Source organism: Chaetodon auriga, chromosome 3 (assembly GCF_051107435.1).
Source record: "Chaetodon auriga isolate fChaAug3 chromosome 3, fChaAug3.hap1, whole genome shotgun sequence".
NCBI classification, from domain to species: Eukaryota; Metazoa; Chordata; class Actinopteri; order Chaetodontiformes; family Chaetodontidae; genus Chaetodon; species Chaetodon auriga.
The window spans coordinates 24896250-24917503 of NC_135076.1; the positions used below are offsets into that span (position 1 = coordinate 24896250).

The following is a 21254-nucleotide window of genomic DNA, read 5'->3' on the forward strand; positions in this document are numbered from 1 at the left end:
TATATTGAGCACTGACTTCCTCTTTGGTGGATGGCTGAGAGCTTTTCCTTGTGTGCTCCCACAGATAGAGGCTCATAAAAATTACATTGATTTTGTAAAAAGTGGGAAAAGAAAAAGGATAATTAAGCCTAAAGGAATAAAATCCCCCCCTGGACAAACATAGTTGTGTATCGTTGCTTTATTGGACATTACAGCTTAAACATGACAGATAATGTTAGTTCAGGGATGATGGCTGAATTCCATTCAGCTGCTTCAGTTTCAGGGTCCTGGTATCAAGCATGCTGGTTCACTATCACACTGTCATGGCTGAGTGGGGCACTTGAATAGGTAAGAGAGATAAGTAAAAAAAAAAAATCTGTTTTTTATGTTAATTTGCAGCAACTCCAAACAAATTTCCATTGACTTCCACTGAAGTGGTGTGGAAGCAGGGACAGATGTCTCAAAACCCTGGACAATAAAGCCAAAAATGTGATTGTTTTGCATGTAATCTGGGTGAAATGATCCTTTGAAGTTATTTTTCATGAAGAGGTTCTGTTACTTTTTTTAGTGACCCTCAAACCTTTTTGCCAGTTTCATTATTTTTGTTGACTAATCACACTGACTGATAATGAGATGGGTTAAATCAAGCCATTAAGACATCTTTTTTTCTGATTATTGGACGCCTTCATATGTTTTCTCACTCGGTGTGTGTGTGTGTGTGTGTGTGTGTGTGTGTGTGTGTAGAGAGTGAAGGAGACAGATCTTCAGAGTGGGGGGGCTTCTCGAGGTGAGACGTGTAAGCCTGCTGCTTGTAGCAGAGTTAGACGGGATTAGGACATGTATCTGTGGGATAAGGCTGAGTTAGTGGGACCCTACAGGCCTCCACCTCACACCATCTGTCCAAACAGTCATGGCCTGTCCTCAACTCTGTCACTCTCTTATGTCTCTCCGTCCTGTCTGTCCAAACTCTCTTATTCACCTTGGCTTCTTGTTCTCTTTCTGGTCCTCTTTTCAGAAAAACCCTCTCCTCTGTTTGTGGTTCAGTGTTGTCACAAGTTTCTCCCACTCCAGCACCTCCTAATTCATGACCCGGTTTGGTCTTTAGAGCCTCTCAGGGGATAAAAGGATATGAAACCAGGTTTATGGGGTGATGTAGAGGTTAACTTCCCACTGAGGGGGTCTGGATAATGACAGAAGATGTTTAAGAAGTCAGTTCACCCAAATAACCAAAACATATTTTTTCACATACAAATAGTTGAGGTTTTGGGAAAGCCCTGCTCCCACCCTAATACAAGGGACGTGGTCCCTTCTTAAATCTTTCTCAGTCCCAATAAAACTGACAGTTTGTAAGGAGTTGTTCGACATTTTGGGAAATGTTTAGTCTTATTCACTTACTGCAAAGATTTAGATGAGAAAATAGATACCACTCACATGTCTGTACGCTGAATATGAAGTTACAGCCAGCAGGTGGTTAGCTTAGCTTAGCATAAATAAGTTTAATCTAAAAAACCCTAAGCTAAGCTAACATTTCCTCAGTCTAGCTTCAATGCCACTGTCATGTCTAAAGGAAGTATAAAGCTAACGCCAGCTACTGGTTAGCTTAGTTTAACATATAGACTGGGAACATGGGCAAACAGCTAGCCTGGTTTTGTCCAAAGATAACTAAATCCACCCACCAGCGTTTCTAAAGCTCAGTCATTTTTGTCTTGTTTAATTCGTACAAATACTGAATTTGTACCTATGACATGTTGTGGTTTTATGGAGGTTATGTCCTGGACGATTTCTTGGACGGGACGAAACTTCCTGGAGTCTCTGCTGCGTTGTTGCCTGTGATGACAGGACAAGAAGAAGCAGGCCTGCTTCCCAAAACTATTCCTTTAAAGTCCAGCTTATGCATAAAGGCCATAAAAGTCAAAGTCTTTATTCTAAGCGTAACGTAACTATTTCCTTACTCTATTAGCTTCAATGCCACTCTCATGTCTGTGAGATACATGTGAAGCTAAAGCCACCGGTTAGCTTAGCTTAGCACAAAGACCAGAAATGGGGAAACAGCTACCCTGGCACTGTCCAAAGGTAAGAATATACACCTACTAACACACCTGAGCTCGCTGATTAACACATCATATCTCATTTTCTCAATCCAGACTGAACACTATTTCTTTGCCAGGCGCGGGACTAGCCTTTTGAAATCTGTAGATGAGCTCAAGAAATTTCTGCGTAAGGTTCAGTATTCAGTTCAGTATATTATGGTAATCCACGACACCGCAGGACAAAATATACAACCTGCAATCAGAAAACAACCATTATAGCATCTCACTGCTACGACCACCTCTACCCACTATGATAATCACAGTATAGCATCCTGAAGCGCTAATTACTTAAATACACCTCTAGAAACAAGGCTGCAGGAGATCAGCGAACTGTCTGTAGATCAAGCTCCACCTTGAATGTGAGGTGCACTGAGATGCATCTCGGCAGCTGCTGGACACATGAGTGCACGGCCGCAGATGCAGGAGGGGTGGTGGTGCGTTCGGCATGAAGTATGAGGTAAGTTCCTCTGTGTCTCTCCCTCTCTTTGTCCCTCACCCTCATGGGAGGCCCTGTTGGTTTAGCTGCTAAGCTTTGCCCGGAAACACAAATGATGGACAGATAGAGAGGTTAAAGTAGAGAAAGAGAGGAAGAGACTGAATGAAGAGAGTAGGAACTGTTACATATATAAATATATATATATATATTTTATGTGTCATTGTCTCCTAAAGAGTTATCATATTTTAAATGTCCCCTCAATATGTTCTTTGCTCATCAGGGATCCTAATTGTTGGTAAATTTTTAAATCCTGTTTGTGAGTCTTGTGCTATTTCCATGAGTCAGCGTGTCTGGTTGCCTTAAAGGTTTTGTTTACTGTCCAAATCAGATTTGTGAAGGAGGCACTATTAACTCACTGATTCCTCACCGAGACACTATTAAGACACAGAGAGACTCCGGATTAACAAGTTTAGCTTTTAAGGAGCATCGAGAAACGCTTGTTGTGCATTTCTCTGATTTAAAGGGGTCAGAAAAAAACAGAATTAACTCACAGACAAACCCCTTTGTGGAAATACTGAGATCTTTAAAACGGCAGCACGGCTCTGTTTGCCCACAATGTTAAAAACTAAAGTTATTTAGACCGCTGATTACAGGGACAGTTAGTTTTTAATCATTCCTCTTGAAAATAAAATCAATAATTCATTCATTCAGATGACTAAACTACATCCCAGATAGATTAAAATGAAACCACAGCAAAACACCATCTTTTCTTCAGGAAATTGGAATATATGTTGATTCTGTGCAGCAAAGGTCAAACTTCATTTCATGTCAATTGGTTTATTAGATAAAGAGCAAACCGTCTACACACTGCTGCAGCCGTCGAAATGATGGGAGGGCACTGAGGTGGATTCTGTATTATTACTGAATCTCTTTAGGATGTTTTAGTTGATTTTGTCTCTTCATCATATTTGTGTTTAATCAAATTATAAAACATTGACAAACAACAAATGTGGAGCCAACTGGTTTCTGTAGCTCTTGGCAAAAACGATTGAGACTCATTATATTATTTGTAATTAAATAAATAATGAAAATTGAATAAAAATAAAAAATGGCTCCCAGAATCTCACTTGGGAGACCTGAGTGGGTTAATCTGGCCACAGTCGTGCAGAATGCTGCCTCCTCAGATTCCTGTCAAAGTCCCAGTTTCATGGTCAGCATCTTTACAAATTACATCTGATTTGGAAAGACGTTTGAACGTCGATGCTGCTCTGGATGGTCTATCTGTTTTTTTTTTTTTACTGAAAAAGCAGTGATAGAAGAAGTATTCAGATCTGTTTCTGAAGTAGAAGTAGGAATAATATAGTCTCAAAATATTAATATGCAAAAAAAAGTCCTGCAGGAGCATTACTAGCAAAATGTACTTAAAAATATTAATTTTATGCAGAAACACTCCCCTCAAAGCTGTCGAATAAACTGAGTAAAAAGCATATAATTTCTCTCTGATGTGTGGAGGAGTAAAAGATCAAAGTAGCATAAAATACTCAAGTAAAGTACCTCAGAATTGTACTTAAGTGCAGCAGTTGAGTAAATAAACTTGGTTGCTTTCCACCACTGTTACATGAATGTGTTAAATGATCCTTAACACTGTCTAAAATTGTATTGTTTATCTCCTGTTATAGACTTTCTGCTGCATATTTGTGGTCATGCTTGCTGTCAGGCTCAGGACAGTAGCAGTGAGTGTCCACTGTGGGGCAGTAGAGAGTCTACAGACCAACTTGTGCCAACTAACGTGTCAAGACTTTGTTTTACTCAGTGACAACTGACCAAATTTTACTTTTGATGACAAACTGAGTCTGAGTTGACACCATGAGTCGTTGTTTAGCAGAGGAGTGTGTGAACAACACACGTGTGTTACAGTTTATGTGACTTAGCATGTGATGAAATGTCTGATGTGTTTGTGAGACAGTGTGAAGTATTTTTTACCTTTTATACAAAGATGATGGGGGGGGGGGAGTGAGATACAAGGAAACCAAAAGAGATGAAGAAACAGAGAGAGACAGGCAGTGAGAGATGAAAACAGAGGGAGAGAGACATTGCCAGAGAGTGTGAACATGCCTGTGAACCACGAGAGAGGGATATGTGGAGAGAGAGAGAGAGAGAGAGAGAGAGAGAGAGAGAGAGAGAGAGGGAGGAGGGGATTGTTGCAAACAGGGATTTGCAGCAGAGGGGAGAGAAAGAAAGGGGGCAGTGGCACTCAGTGACAGAGTGCTATACACACTCACATGCGCACACACACACACTCTCTGTTTCCTCTGTGTCTCTCTCCAAACGTGTCAGTCAACCAGTCAGTTGATTATTTTTGTGTGTGTGTGTGTGTGGTGGGGGGATGCTGAAAAGAGCTCCATACCATCCTTCATCTCTATGACCGACGGTAAGATCATTTCATTCACTTTGGCTGTCACGTCTCTCGTGTCGGGCCTGTGTGTTTCTCTGATCCCATTCCACTTTTTTCTCTCCTGTGTGTGTGTGTGTGTGTGTGTGTGTGTGTGTGTGTGTGTTGCTCTTTTTTGGGGCTGGCTTTTTGCCGTGACTCTGGTCCACAGCCAGATTGAGGCCTCCATGGAGCCCTGTCACTGCTTGCTTTCTTTTACAATCCATTTTGACCCACGGGGGGTAAAACTAATGAGCTGTGCAGCAGAGGCACTAGTCAAAGGTGGTTTTTAATTAGATGTTCATTGTAACAGTAATAACTGTGTGAAGGCCTGTGATTAGAGTTGTTGGACGAAATAGCTTTGCTCTCCTAGAGCTTTCTTTGATGTACTTACCACTAAATATTGAACTTTGCATTGACAGTCTGAGGATGTACTTGGTCTTTTCTCACTTCTGTGAGTGTTTGGAATCGTGAAATGAACTTTATCTTTATCACCTTGAAAACATAAAAGCCTCTCAGCTATTAAACGGTAATTTCATGTGAAGTTTAAGTATATTTCCATATGAAACAAAGGTTTTTGATCTGGACTGGACGGAAAAAGTTCTACCATTTTGAATGATAATATTGAAGGACAACATCAGCTTCAGTTGAAACTGAGAACTTAAAACTTTTTTTTTTTGCCCCTCTGGCTGTATAAAAATGTATTTCGATTCATTTTGGAAAGTCTTGGGCTCTGGATTAAAGTCTGAACCTGTTGATAATTGGATTTGGTCTCTGAGACTTGTGGATCTTTCTGTCAAAAATGATTAAGCCCTCTGAATTCTTTGCCTCAGTCGGTTATGTGTTCAGTAGGCAGATCTTTCTAGAAATATTACATGTTATATGTATTGTGTGCGTGTGTGTGATTACATTAGCGCAATAACCTGCAATCATTTCAACATGGGGATGAATACGACACTTGGCAGCCAGAAGATGAGGCATTTTTGAGATAAACAGACCCATTTTTGAATGTATTAGTTTCACATACAGAATGCTCCCTTTCACAGATGAGATTTGGCACTGCTGGCTGCAAACAGCCAATGTGAGGATCATTGTTTGTTAATGAAATGTCAAAAAACTGTTCAGTCTCCAAAGTTAGGCTCAAATATGAAGTTTCAAGCATGTTGTAAAAGTGTAGAGACTCAAGAAGCTGTGGTTTTGTCTGCACACGTCACTAACTTTTGCACGTACAAGTGAACATGCATGTGTGTGTGACTGTGCATGCGTTCATATTTGTATACGTGTGTGTAAGGGGGGGATGTGCTGCAGATTAGTGTCTTAATATAACACACAAACAGGCCTGACACACACGCTCACACAGTCTAACTTCACGTTCAGCACTGAAGTCAGAATGAACTTCAAGGCACTTATGGTACCATCATCATTTTGTGCAACATCACAGCCAAAACTCTTCAGACGTCTACAAACTGGAGACTGATTTTGATCTAAAGGAAGATTTTTTTAATTATAATCTATCCACTGCCACAAGTGTACGATGGTATTAAACAGATATTTAGAATAAAAAATGAATGCCAATGTCTGGTAAGGTTTTAAAAAATGTTTATAAAATGTAATGAATGGCTTTATTAATGGTTAATAAATCATTTACTTTATAGATCAGTCACAGAACTTTAGGGTTGCCAGGTTGTCAAAAACCTCATCCAGCACTTTTGACAACCTGGAAAAAGCCTTGTCATTTAGTTAACTCTTCAATTCAGAAGGACGTTCTTTTAAACGGACTTTATACATTAACTGTTTTGAATTGATGCTGATGTGCTGTTAATGAATAGCTTTTGGTTGTCAAACAGTTCATTTAAAGGGTTTTTTCTGACTAATTTAAGAGTTGGCTAAAAAGGACAAAGCAAGTATTACACTAGAGGAGGATTTTTCCACAACCTGGCATCCGGAAAGTTGCTCTATTAATGGCCAATCTATAAAGCATTAGTGAATTATTAAAGTGGAGCTCCCCTAATTTTCACATCACATAAAAAGCTTTATTTAGCTTTTTCACTCCTTAGCACGGTGCTAAGGAGTAAAAAAGCTAAATAAAGCTTTTTGTGTCTCCAGAGGGAGCTCTCTGAGGTCCCATAAATTACCTCAAGTGATGTCACTTGAGTCAGCGTCAGTTGAAGACTACATGTTTGAAAATGACAAAAACCTGGCGCTGTAGAGTCAGACAGACGTGAGCTCGCTCGATCTCTTTGGCCCAGTCCTTGTCTCTAGCGACTCGAGGCTACATTAGCCGCTACTAGCACAACACACGCGAATCTCACACTGAACCATAAGCAGTTGAGTTGTATTGTGGGTAATGTAGGCGCAGGCGTTTACAAGGAAGAAGAACGGATGAAATTTTAAAAGAAAAAGACATCTCTGGTTCTTTTGCGTTGATTCTGACACTATTGTTAAACTATGGATTGACTGTCTGACAATTTTATGCTATATCAGTGTAGTGGGGTGCTTAATTTTTTACAGATTTATACCTGATAAACTTGTTTCTCTTCTCCCTGTATCCCAAACCCTTTGTTTCCATTCCATCGTCCTTTCAGGACAAGACAAACAGAGACAGGGACACAGGGACGAACAGTTTCTCTCAGAGGAAACTCCCCAACCAGTTGACTTCCTGACATCACCGCCGCTGCTGTCTATGAGCTGCACTGAGGCAGAAGAGTGGACTTTCCAACAATCCTGACACACGGAAAATCCCTGTTGAAACTCCACCAGCAGCAGCAGCAGCAGCAGCAGCAGACACCATGTCCTCTCCTTCCCTCCCCATGCCCTCGCTCCCCCCCAGCCCTCTGGCCATGGAGTACCTAAATGACTTTGATCTCCTCAAGTTCGAGGTGAAACCTGACACTCCTCCACTCCCTCCTCCGTGTTCATATCCCAAATCTGGCCTCCCCCACGACCCTTCCAGCTCTCCGTACACCAGCCACCCTCCGCAGGACTCCAGTCTGAGCTCCAGCCCTTATAACTCACTGCCACCCTCGCCGACGCTCAGCGACGCCCACCCGCCACCTTCGGGCTCTTCCTCACTCTCTTCGTCATCCTCCTCCATCTCCTTCCCCCTCTCCATCTCCAACAGCTTCACCTCTGGCATCAGCTCCGGCTCTCAGGGGAACGTGGAGGGCAGCCCAGCCCACGGCGGGCCTCAGGGTCCCACTCCAGCCTCCCTGGAGGACCTGATCTGGCTGGCGGCGCTGCAGCAGCAGTTTGGAGGTGAGGTGACGGGGCCCGCCACTTTGCTGGGAGCCTTGGGAGGAGTGCCGGAGCGAGGAGACAGAGAAAGGGGGCCGGTCAACGGCTTTCTGGGCTGTGAGGATGCTGTGGAGGCTTTACTGAACTCAGCTGCTGCAGCTGTCAGCTCACAGGTAACAATCTCCTATTTTTACATGATGATTCTGGCAAGAACCGACTTTTATCTTCTCCTCCACATTGCCTCTTCATCATCGTCTTCTTCATCATCAGTTTCCAGGTCTTTCTCAGAGCTCGAGCAGCAACCTGGGAGACTCCAGCAGTGACAGCGGAGGTGACATCTCCTGCGGCAAAGGGACAGATATGTGCCATCGCCCGCTTGTCTTCCTCTCATCAGCACCCCCCTCGCTCCCCAACACCGCCCCCACCTCGGCTCCCTACCCTCAACCCCTCAGCCCGCAGGGCCGCCTTCATCACCAGCATCACCATCACCAGCACCACCCACATCACCCCATGCATGGCAGCCATCACCATCACCACCACCCTCAGATTAATCAGGTACACAGGGCATCACTCACACGATCCAGATTGTCTGAGATACACCGACAATGATAATGATGCTCAACAGGAAGTGTTCATCCATTACACATGGGAGCTCTTTGGAAGTGGAAGAATGAAGTAAGAAGAGTGACACTTGTCGCATTAGAGGGCTGAGCGGAAAGACAGAGGGATCGTACAGTGAAGGATTAGGATTAGGACATTAGAACATGGTAATTAATGTGTGTGTGTGTATCTCAGGTGTCACTTTAAGGATCACTCTCTCCATGACAACAATAAGTGAAGCTCAAGCTTTGTCTTTAAGGTTGCAGAGTCTTGATTTGCCATGAAAAAAACCTGCTTGTCTGCAAAAATTTAGCTACATTTAGCATTTATAAGCACTATGAACATTTAATACATGGCTTATAACACACTATTCACATTGATGTAGATTTATTATATAATGCACATGCATTTGTCAGCAACTATCATTTATCCTATGAAGACATATTTTATATTATTACAACTGTGTTTTGCTACACTGCCATTATCCGTTAATACCAGTTTCCAGGCTCCACTTGTGGATACTTGTTGACAAATATACTGATTAACACTATCTGCTTCCAATTACATTAATGGGTGTGATAAACTATGTCTTAAATGTTCATGTACTTAAATACCACTTGTGCCACTTTAAATGGCCAAATGTGCTTGGAGGAGAAATCAGTTTCATCTTAATAAAACTGAGTCTCGGTTGCTGTTTTGTGAATGTGATTTTAATTGGCAAATAAACTTTGGTTAGCTGTGTTCTGGTCAATCAAGATGTCTGGGTGGATCTCTATATGGAGCACAGTGTGAGCTTATGATAATATCTGCTATTATTGCTGTGCGTAATCCTGATAACTGTCACCCACACTTAGTCAGATTACATGACAGATTATGGACATGTGGTGCCGAAATGTGCCCCCTGACAAACAAACACCCGGTATAACACATCACATGTCCTCTACTCATATCACAGTGAGGTCTATATATTTGAAGTGTGAATCTCGGGTAAACCCACTTCACACCCATCTGACTGGAAACACATTTCCAGCATGTGTCTCGTTGCCAATTAACATTGAGCAGCAGCATATTCTCTCTGTGTGTGTTTTCTCCGTCTGCTCAGCAGTGCGGGGTGAACGAGCGCTTCTCTGATGAGCAGCTGGTGAGCCTGTCGGTGCGGGAGCTCAACCGACACCTGCGAGGAGTGAGTAAGGATGAGGTGGTGCGCTTGAAGCAGAAACGCCGCACGCTAAAGAACCGCGGCTACGCGCAGTCCTGCCGCTACAAGCGCTTACAGCACCGCCACGCTCTGGAGTCAGAGAAACATGTGCTCACACAACAGGTACACACACACAGTGTTTCCATCACTTATTAGGACATTACATAGACTTACATTAATGTCCTGGAGACTTACCCTAACCAGAGCCATAACCACTACTTGCCTAAGCCTAACGCTAACCTTAACCTAAATCTGACCTCATCCGAACCTTCACCCAAATTTTCATGCTAAAATTTTATGATTTACATTCTGGGGACTTGCATTTTGTCCCCATAAGGAACGCGAGTCCCCAGAATGTAGAAACAGCTTAACGTCCCCACAACATGTGTAATACATGCCCATATACACACAGACATGTTCACACACACACACACACACACACACACACACATGCACAGACACATATTTGCACTACTTGCATCCTTGTGAGGACCCTGATTGAAATAATGCATTCTCGAGCCCCTTTGCCTGACCTTAACCTTTAATCCTTTCATTCGTTCTGTCCTTGTTTTATGTAGAAACACCCACTCGGTGCACGTGATTGCTTTCTTGTAAAGCACTTTGAGCTACAATTCCTGTATGAAAGGTGCTATGCAAATAAAGTTTATCATCATTATTATTATTAAAACCAAGTGTTAACCTTCAAACAGCTGTTTGAAGTAGTGAGGATGTCCTCACTTTCCAAAAATGTCCTCACTCTGTTGGTTAAAAACCAGTCACTGCTCACTATGTAACAAGCAGACGTTACATTGACTTACATTCATGTCATTTCCTGTATACCCTAACATTTCACCCTAAAATTTAATGATTTGTGTTACGGGGTCTAGCATTGTGGTCCTCACAAAATTTTCGGCCCTTGGACCCCACAAATATAGAAAAACAAGCAAACATACACACAAACACCCACATCCTTGCATTTGTGTCTTGGCTTGATATTCCCTTTCTCAGCATATGTGCATCCAAGCCTGAGCTCAAACTTAATCCTAAACCTGATATCAGATTTAATCTTGAAAATTCTGGCCTTCTGACATTCCTGACAGTTTATGGTACGGACGATAACAAGTGAACATCTCTGCACTGTTCACTGCACAGTTGCTCATCAAAAGCACAAACAAATGTTAACTGTTTTCCTTCCCTCCTCAGTTGGAACAGCTACAGTGTGAGCTGACTCGAGTGCTGAGGGAGAGAGACGCCTACAAGGCTCGCTACGAGAAGCTCCTCAGCACGAACCACGGCATCGGCGGTGGCGATGCCCCACCGACCCGCACCAGCAACCCACCTTCCCCGCCCCCTGACTACTTCCTCTGAGTTGAACCCACAGGGAGAGGAAGAAGAGGAAGAAAATACAGGAATGAGTAACAAGACCAGCCAACATGGAGCAGTCAGTGATGAGTAATCAGACTTTGGGAAGAAAACAAGGATGTGTATGTGTGTGTGTGTGTGTGTGTGTGTGTGTGTGTGTGTGTGTGTGTGCATATGTGTGCGCGTGTGTGTCTGTGTGAGAGGGAGAAAGTGAAAGAGAGACATTGACAGGCAGTATTGGGGGCTATACAACTGTGAAACCCACCCTTGAATAATTAAAGGGGAATTGACTGTTAGACTCAACTCTAGGCTGCTTCATGGACTTCATTTTAACTTCACTGTGAATGATAGCTGCACAAAAACCAGCTGAGAGCTCTTTAAGGTCTTTTGCTTGTGATATCAGTGCAACAGTGGACAATCAAGACTATGAAAACAGATGAAAAAAAAGCTTTATCTTGCATTAAACCTTATCAATAGTCCCTTACACTGCTTAGCATATTATCTATGCAATATTATATAGGTGCAATGTACTCTCCAAATGGGTGGTTGAGGCTCGAACTGTAGTTGTGTTTTTTTTATAATAAGCTGCTAAAGCTGCAGAGGTCTGAGTAGTGCAGTGGTGCTGGATGTGGAGTGGTATGGGCTTGGATAAAGTATCCACGGCATGCAGTTGTATTTGCCAGCTAATATTTCACAGTTGCCTACCAAAGTGTTTAAGCTCACCAAGACTTGTTATTCTTTGTAAGATGAATAATCATAGATTAAAGAATGTACAAGGATACCTTTCATGGGAATCTTCCAGTGATTGTGCTAAATGAATAGTGGGGATACTGCTCTTGTGTTTTAGCAAAGAAATCTACCTTTTGCTAGTCGGAAAATGGCGACTTTCAGCCATTTACAGCGACAGGAAAGACTTGCTGTTTGCTCTCAGAAATGGGTTTTTACATACAGAGAAGTGGAGCTGGTGGTGTGCTTAATTAAAGCGACTGCATACGGTGAAAGAGAAAGAGAAACCCATCGCAGCAGGCGAAAAAGAGTGTGGCATGATTTGTGTGGTTGTTTCCAGTTCTCCAGACTAGAGAAGCTATTTTTGGGCGGATTGAACACCTCTGTAACAGGGACGATCACCAAATGTATGCAACATGCGGCACCACAGAGCTGGTCACTGTGGGCTCAGGCACTGTGGGCTACAGATGCAACAGAAAATTAACGGTGCAGGGATAAAAAAAAAAAAAAAAATGCAAAAAAATCTCTTCGTGGAGACAACTTCTTAACTGTCCCATGAAATCATTGCCAGGGTTCATGCATTAGAGCTATTTATTTTGTTTGGGTGTAGGTTAAATAAATTGTTCTTTTATTTATTCACTTATTTATTCAGTATTTATTGTTTATTTATGTACTGATTCTAATTATTTTACCTTACTGGTTTTATTCCATTAGCGTGTATTTTTACTTTCCTACAGTTAATTATTTTATCCAATTGTGATTAGAATTAACATTATTACAAAAATTAGGGCCATTATCATGGTTCCCTGCTCCTGTTGTAGTGTGGTTTCATATGCATATGAAATAAACAAAGTACTTTACCATCCCTGTCATGCTGTGGTGTTTTTTTGTTTTTTTTTGTGCACCTTGCAAACAGGTTTTCCCCTCATCTCTTTTCCATTCACCTATCTGAGCATCTCCCTCGTTCAGTCTTCCACAGGCCTTTCCTCTGCAGCTCGCCCTGCAGCCCCCATGCCCTGCTCCATCCCTCGCTTTATCTCTGTCCCTCTATAGTGAGGCAGTGACCCTGGGTGTGCACTGTTTGGGATGACCTCATCTTCAGCTCTACCTCCCCCTCTGTGTCTCTCGCTCTCTCTCTGGCCTGTATAATAGGAGCAGGATTAGGGCTATAATAGCGCCCTGGCTGCTCACTGCCGGAGTCTATTGTGGCTTTGTGTGGGAGGGACACACCACCGCTCATGGCCACACTCACATTTTGACAGAAAACATGTCCAAATACACTCCTTGGATCAGAGACTGCAAATGACTTGATGTAATAAAATGCAAATGAGTCAGGCGTGTCTTCAGCGACACACAAGGGAAAGAGGGGAGAGCCTGCAGACCTGTAGGCAGGTAGGAAGGTTGTCATGCCTCTTTCTACCATAGGAATACCCAAATGACACATTTGAAACATATATCCCCCAAGGACACACACACACACACAAGCGCTCACACAAACAAAACCAATTAGTGAGGGGAAGACTTGTTTTATGCTGCCCCCTAGCGGCCGCTCTCCATATCGCCTGCGTCTTCCAGAGGTCAATGGGAGCTTCGTGACACAGAGCATCCCTCCAGCGTACTGACTTCCTGCATCGCCGCTCCACTTTCGTTGCTGCTCTGCATGCACCTGCAGCCAACTCCTCCAGCGCGTGAGTGCCCGCTTTCCTCTCACCTCTGCACAGAGTCCAGATCTTTGCGTGTCAAGTCAGTGAGTCATAGTTTTGGGGAGCGGTGATGAATGACGGTGATGACTGCAGAGCTGGACCAGGGCCCTAACCTGAGGAGACGGAGAGACAGGAGCGAGAGAGAGAGAGAGAGAGAGAGAGAGAGAGAGAGAGAGGGAGAGGGAGAGAGAGAGAGAGAGAGAGGGGGGAGGCATAACTGAGAGAGAGAGAAAGAGAGAGAGAGAGAGAGAGAGAGAGAGAGAGAGAGAGAGAGAGACCGTGCTTACTTTGTAGTTGCCGAGAGCCGCGTGACAGGTGAGAGCTCATTCCGTGCTGCTTGGGCATGGAGTTCATAAAGTGAGTCGGGGGTGAGGAGCGGGGGAGGAGGGTGTTCTGTGTCTTGTGGAGTCCTTATTCCCGATCGCTTGATTTCAGTTTGCAGATGCCGACAGATGTGCCCGAAGACAGGCTCAACAACGAGGAGAAAGCGACCAAGGTAGGATGCACGGGGCCGCGCGAGCTCGGGGCAAACGGCTCCAATAGCCAGGTATTTAATCAGCCAATCAGGTTTAGGGCAAGGTGGTGGGATGTTGATGATGTGTGATGTTCTGGAGGGGGTGTTGGCGAGCTGCATGTGTGTGTGTGTGTGTGTGTGTGTGTGTGTGTGTGTGTGTGTGTGTGTGTTTTAGGTAGGTGGTGGTGCAGAGAGGGGGTGTCCTGCATTCCAGTCATTCTCGTTTTAATCATTAAATTGTTTGATCCAACTTTTGGCTAATTTCGGATAATTTTTGCTTCTTGAGCGTCATTAAAACAGTGTTAGTCAGTATTGTTCTCATAGCAGTTTATCAAAGTGTGAGGTGTCCTCATATTCCACGGAGAGTCACCCCGTGACTTCGTAGTTCCTCTCATTGCTCTGCTTCTTGTAGCTGTTTTTTGTTTCCAGACCTGCAACTTAACTGTTTTGGTTCACTCTGCTCTCATTGCCGCAGTCGGCAGCTGTTTCCAGCAAAAAGCTCCAAAACCCCACTGTATATTTGCTACTCAGCACTAAACAGCAGGCAAAGTTGGGGATTTGCATTTGCTGGTGCATCATTTAGCATTTAAAGAGCCACATATTTTCATCAGGGGTGGGTGGAGACCAAAACAAAGCTAAAAGGACAGTCCATGTTGGACTTAAGTTCATCTAGAGGACACAAACACAGCTCCAATTGAATGCTAATGTAGCTCCATGTCTGTGTATATAGCAAACTGTTTGCTAACATTGGGTTCAAAAGGTAAAAATATGTCAGTGCTGTGTTTACAGCTTGCTTCCGCCGCCCCCGAGCAGCCGAAAAATGGGTTATAGTAGGTTTAAAGTGGCACTCCAGTGATAGTACACACAAATGTCAGTTTACTCATCCAGAGGAATACTACTCATCCTGTGGGAAAGAAAGTTGTGTGCGTCTCCTCTGTGTCTGTGGAGGATTTAATTGAATTTGAAAATGACCCTGATGATGTCATCAAGACTTATTTTGGATTTGCCTTGAGGCTTCAAATATTTGACAGAAAATCTGTGCTATAGCCTAAACTGTGGGCGTGACGTTTGACGGATGGGAAGGAAGACGCTATTCAGTTGTATTTTAAGATCCAGTGTTTTTGAGGCTTCAGTCATACGAGGGACAGAAAAGCAGGCTATTTTTTGTCTATTCAGTCTCTTGCAAGTCCCCTGACTTTGTGGAGGTGCAATAGCAATACTATATATGGAGTATCACGCCATCATGCAAGTCAGGTCTGTTTTTAGGTTATATAAGAAACACCATGTTTGATTACAGACTCGCCTTAAATGTTAGAAAACGAAGAGAGCGTCCCTCCATGTCCCTCTTTCCTGCAGTGTGACAGTATGACTCTGTCCAGCACCCCGACTGTTCGCAGAGGAAGCACTCCTCTGCCAATTAAGCACCAGCTCAGACGTGAAGAAGCTGTCCATGATGACGCTGATTGGACATCAGGTGCGGCTGGACCTTCTGCTTCACCGATCAGCTTCAGCCCAGCCTTGGACGACATCCTGACCGTGTCTGTGGAGGGCAGGCCGGATGGGCCTTTAAGAATCGCCCTGCTGGGGCAGAACGGCGTGGGAAAGTCGTCTCTGGCCATCGCCCTGGCTGGGGACATGGACAGGACCGCGTCTGTGGACTCTGAAGGTACAAAGCAGTGTGTTTGACAGGACGAATGCAGAGCAGTGTAATGAAGTGGAGTGGCTGCCTGTGGTGCGGTTGCTTTCACAGAGAACAGCAGGTAAATACATCACAGCACCCATCTCCCATCTGAGACCTAACTGCTGCTCTCTCTGTCCTTAGGGGAGGGTTATGTGCGCACAGTCACTGTGGATGACGAGGAGAGCACCATCATTATCTATGACAACTGGAGACAGGTGAGCCAAACAGCACTTCCCCGTTCCCTCACTCCCTTCTCTCTGCTCCCTCATTAGGCCACTCAGCTATCTCTGTAGCTGTATACAGTGTGCACTGTGGTGTCTATATACATCTGGTCTTGTGAGAAGGCCTGAGGGCTGCCAAATCCTTTTAAGAAGAAGCTCAAAGTTTTGATTCTTAATGTACTTTTCCTACAGCCTAATTCTACTCTGTAGTTGAAGCTCTTTGTCTGCTGCATGTGATGATAGTGTGCTTTATCGGGAGATAAATTAAATAGTTCCTGCATTACAAGTGCAGAAATCTGAGCGTCCATCAATATATTACACATACAAACATAAATTGGAGTGTATCCCAGCATGCGAGGTGCAGAAAGGTAGGGTACAGGTTAGTAGTAGAACTAGCATGTAGCATAAGAAATGAGATTAAATGGAAAATGCATTGTCAAATGGGCTCATTTAAAGATCAAAAAGGTAAACGAAAAAGAGAATGAAAAGAAATACAGTGCCTAAACAGATGCTTGCTGCATATGTAGCATATTTCAGACATGTTCTTATTGCTTATCTGGAAGATGTTGCATTGTTTACTGTAGTTGACAGCACTGTAGCAGAAATTGATGCCAAGCTCAGAAAAACACTGCGGCCAAAAGAGGACAATAAATCTGCTGCATCTGCTTGGCCGAGGAAAGCTCATTATCAGGTTGTTTTGCACACTTTTTCCTCTTTTCCCTCGAGTGCAGTTCGGAGGCATCTGTGTGTGTGTGTGTGTGTGCATGTGTGTGTGTGTGTGAGAGAGAGTGTGTGAGAGAGAGGGCTGCCCACAGAACAGATGTGCCAAATGACTACATTAATGTTTTTTGATTTAGGTGGATGTGTGAAAAAACACGGACCACAAGATCTGTGTTTTTTGATGTGGGGGTTTCTTATGTGTTACTCTTTGAATAATGAGCATTTGTTGTGAGAAACACTGCAATGGTCACCTTCTATGGCATTTTCTTATATAATTGTAGCATTACGTCTGTGTCTATCCTTAGAGTGCAAAAGCTGCCTTTGGTCTGTGCTCAATTCTGGACTTAATCAAAATTAAATGAAAAGTCAATGGACCCTGGCAGCTCTAACTAAAGACCGGCTGGGATTTAGTCAGTTCTCTACAGTGTGAAGGATTCACTCAGGGATATTTTATTTTTAGGGATCTCTCTCTTGCTTCGAGAGGATGAGTGTGTGTCAGCGAGAATTTAAGGTGCACTGCATTTGGCCTTTTCTACAGTAGTAATTTCACACTGAACCACCACAGGGGATTTTAGATAGAGCGCTCAATTGTGTTCTGCAGGCAGCACTGTTGTCCTGCACATGAGGCTTTGACAACAATATTTATGAGGGCAATGGAAAGTCAAACATTTGCGCTCAGTCTCTGTCCTAACATTTTGCTCGCCGTGTATTTGAATGCAGCCGCAGTGTTGTAACATGCTGGCTGCCTCTGTTTGTCCCTCAGGACCTGTCGGCTCTGCTGTGTGAGGTGTGCGTCTTGGTGTTTTCAGTGACTGACAGGCGTAGCTTCCACCGCACCGCCCAACTCCGACTTCTCCTGAGGGAGACGCAGCCCCAAACTCCCATCATCCTCGTCGGTAATAAGAGTGACCTGGTTCGCACACGCGAGGTCACCTCTCAGGGTAAGCCGGACCTTCATTTTCATCCTGACCACACCAGCTGCTCCTGTTTGCTTCCGTTGTGGCTCTTATCTTCGCGCTTGGTGTTGACATTTTCAGCTCTTTATCTCTGTCGGTAAACACTAACGTAGGGTGAAATCTGTGAAAATGTAAATGTCAGCGTCTCAGCTTCATCGCAGTGTGGGAGTATGAAGGGAGTCACAGTTACAGTTAAAGCAGGAGAGCTTTCGCTGTGAGTGCAGCGATGTGCTGTTGCACAGCCTGGATAGGGTGTATTTTCCCACGTAAAAGCCGCCAAGAGCTTGGTTTTAAGCCTGTGTTTCTCTACAGTATTAAATATTCACAACTAAATAAGCAACAATAGTATTTACAGTGTTTACTAAGAGTATAGAGTGGTGAAGGAGTTATTGTGGTTCTTAAAGGTACATTACTGTGTACAGAAAAACTTTTGGAGAGGAGTTAACTACAACTCCTGAGGTGGATTTCAGCAAGAAGCATCCAGTCGCAGAGCTAAGATGATGTTATGTGTGCTGCTGGAAACTAAAGATTACAGTGTTAAGATACCAGAAAACACAATATGCATCTTAAGTCTATTCACTTTGGATTTCTGGATCCGTTCTGGATGAATTCACATTTTATTCTCAAACTCAACGATGAAACTTTTTCATCTTTAACTGGCATCGTCTCCATCACAATGACAGCTGAGGCTCATGGGTATTGTAGTATTTGGAATCTTCTACAATGACAAAATGATGGAAAAGAGATTTTCTCAGAAGTGAAGTTTAAATAATTTAAACAGTGGCCACGACATAAACCCATTTTCACATGTTCCAGAAGACGCCTGTGTTTCCGTGTTGGGAAACAACCTCATCTGAGCCCCGTCCACTTCAACCCAGTGAGGAAGCCCAGTAGTTCACAGTAGTTTCCTGTCTTTGCCTCATTTAAGCAACACTGCGGTGGGATATCTGCAGCTTGTCAGGGGGTTCTGGGAGACACAACTGATGGAGCATCGTCTCAATGAGTTTGCTTCAGGCAAACAACTCCCCACGTCTCTTGTTGTCATGTTTTGCTCTGTTATCATCCATCTCTACCCCCGACATGTTTACAGTGTCTGACAGCTTCTTGTCTTTGTGCACTACATCATATTATCCCCTCAAGAGTTTTTGATAGACACAGAGCATCAATACATTACTTTTAAGAGTTAAGTGCTTCTTTGAATGGAAGATCTCCAGCTACAAACACTACGTGATGCACAATATGGCCTCGCTGCCGATGAGTGGTAGCCTGAACTCAGAGTGCAGTGGACTGGAGGCTATATTTTACGTCATTTAATCAGATTTATTTACATATTTGCTTATCATCTATTCATCTTTTATCTAGTATTGTTGTCTTTTTCTGTATTGATTCAGCTGTATATGCATAGGGTTAGTGCAGTGTGTCGTGCTCACTGACTGTGGGGGTGTGGGAGTGGATGTGGTTGTTATGCCAGGAGCCCTCACCCCGAATAAGACACATATCACATAACAGATCCTCAGTCTGATTCAGGATGGCCTCCTGGCAAACTAACTGCTTTGCTGCAGGTAACACCACTGTCAAAATGTAAAACTAAAGGCAGAATGAGTAGGATTTTCCTAAAAAACAGTGACTCATGCAACAGTAATCCCTCTCAACCATCACTTGTGACCCATTGCAAGTGTGTGTGTTTGCAGAGGCCCTGCCCTCTGCCTGTATTTTCTCATTTTGCTTGTTCCAGACGTTTCTGGTGCATCAGCCTTTGGGCAGCCTCCAGACAATAACAGCGTGCAGGGTCTGAGGGCAGGACTCCATCAAAACATAGCACCAGATGCCAGATTGTAAGCAGCATCCATGAGGAGGTGTTGAGCCGTGGCCATGTTTGAATGTTGCGCCTACAAACCACAACAGATCCTACTCATGCTGCCTTTAAAGGTTGTGACCGCTGCTTTTATTCATCATGTGCCCTCTCCTCCCCATCTCCTCCCTCAGAGGCCATGTCCAGCGCCGCCCTCTACAACTGTCTGTACCTGGAGATCTCTGCTTCTCTGGACCACCGTACTCCGGAGCTCCTAGAGTGCGCCGTGCGGCTAGCCAGGGGCCAGTCCCCCTGGCCCCCGGGGACCAGTGCGGAGGACATGAGCGGCGGAGGTCAACGGGAGAGCATCACCTCCCGCGCCAAACGTTTCCTGTCCAGCCTGGTGCCGCGGTACCCGCGGGAGCGAGAGGTGGGCAAGTTCATGAGGCAGAAGTCCCGCTCATGCCACGACCTGGGGGCGCTGTGATGGGGCGCCGCGGGGAGCATAACGGTCAGATTGTTAGCAGAGGTAGCTGGAAGTGATGTAGTATACCAACAGAGAGAGGAGGAGGGAGTGATGCAGAGAAAAGATGTGAGTAGCAGAGGTGTGAAGGTGCCAGAGTGATGGCAGGACAATGTTGTGAGTGGTCATCTTGTGCATCCAGCAGAGGAAAACAGGGAGAAAGACAACAATGTTAGTGATGTTTATCCATAGGATGATATAGACATTTTATACATAAGCACAGAAGAAGAGAAACTATGTTGTAGAACATGTAAATAAACTATTGTAGTGATACGTAACTGCCTCATTCAGAGCTTTGAGAGTCAAATAAACATTTTTTTTTGAGGTCCTGATGAAGCCACTGCAGGTGTGCTTTTGTTCATAAACGACTCGTCACGAGGAAGAGGAAAACAGCATCCCATTGAACAACTGTCCAAGCCGGGGAAAAGTCATGACCGCACACATTCAGAGCTCATCAGTGGGTCAGACTTCGCTGATGATTCATGTCGTGTTCCTTTACTCTCAGCTGTATCCATGGGGATGGCGAGCGGTGCAATAATGAAATGCCAGCAAGGAGAGAGGGGAATTAAAGAGATAAAATCTGGATTTAGAGGGCTCGGCGTGGCAATAAGAGCAGGAGCAGAGAAGGAAAGCCAGATTATTGTATATAGAGTGACTGTTGCCACGTTACGGTAGTCAAAGAGACCTGTGAATCAATGAGACGTACACATTATGTCCATTTCAGCTCTGTGATTATACCTCTGCTCTGTATGCTGCACATAGGGATGGGAAAACTAATTCCAAAAAAAAAAACAAAACAAAACAAAGAAAAAACTCAACTCCAAATTAAAATGCAGAGGATTTCGTCGGATATCAGCTTCCCTGCACTCATCTGTATCGCTCTCCAGCCTCAGCGCTTCCATCCTCCCACCTCCACCCACACTGGGCACAAAGATTTAGCACATCATAGGTCGTTATACCCATCATTTGTTATCAGAGGGAAAGCTGTGCTATAATAGAATTAAAAAATAAAATGGTGGCATGATATTCTGACTCATTCCCTTGGCTGCAAACTGCTGGAACAGATTGAAAGGTTAAGATTTTGGATC

The 21254-nt window shown here is 44.0% G+C and overlaps 2 protein-coding genes across 8 annotated transcripts; both read left to right on the forward strand.

Moving 5' to 3' along the window:
• The first annotated feature begins 4755 nt into the window (after positions 1-4755).
• On the forward strand, positions 4756-12919 carry nrl (neural retina leucine zipper). Of its 2 annotated transcripts, none has more exons than XM_076727311.1 (5): positions 4756-4936; positions 7522-8343; positions 8441-8725; positions 9873-10091; positions 11172-12919. In XM_076727311.1, the coding sequence occupies exons 2-5, from the start codon at positions 7726-7728 to the stop codon at positions 11334-11336; spliced, it is 1287 nt and encodes a 428-aa protein (XP_076583426.1). In that variant the 5' UTR covers positions 4756-4936; positions 7522-7725; the 3' UTR covers positions 11337-12919. The 2 variants fall into 2 exon arrangements, with proteins under 2 accessions (XP_076583426.1, XP_076583427.1); XM_076727312.1 differs by having other exon boundaries at positions 9876-10091.
• A 692-nt stretch (positions 12920-13611) lies between these two features.
• On the forward strand, positions 13612-20498 carry LOC143318265 (GTP-binding protein REM 2-like). Of its 6 annotated transcripts, none has more exons than XM_076726390.1 (6): positions 13612-13744; positions 14195-14255; positions 15630-15939; positions 16096-16169; positions 17659-17836; positions 19838-20498. In XM_076726390.1, exons 2-6 carry the CDS (start codon positions 14202-14204, stop codon positions 20128-20130), a joined length of 909 nt encoding a protein of 302 aa, XP_076582505.1. In that variant the 5' UTR covers positions 13612-13744; positions 14195-14201; the 3' UTR covers positions 20131-20498. The 6 variants fall into 6 exon arrangements, with proteins under 6 accessions (XP_076582505.1, XP_076582503.1, XP_076582504.1 ...); XM_076726388.1 differs by having other exon boundaries at positions 13654-14116; XM_076726389.1 differs by having other exon boundaries at positions 13690-14074.
• Positions 20499-21254: the final 756 nt, after the last annotated feature.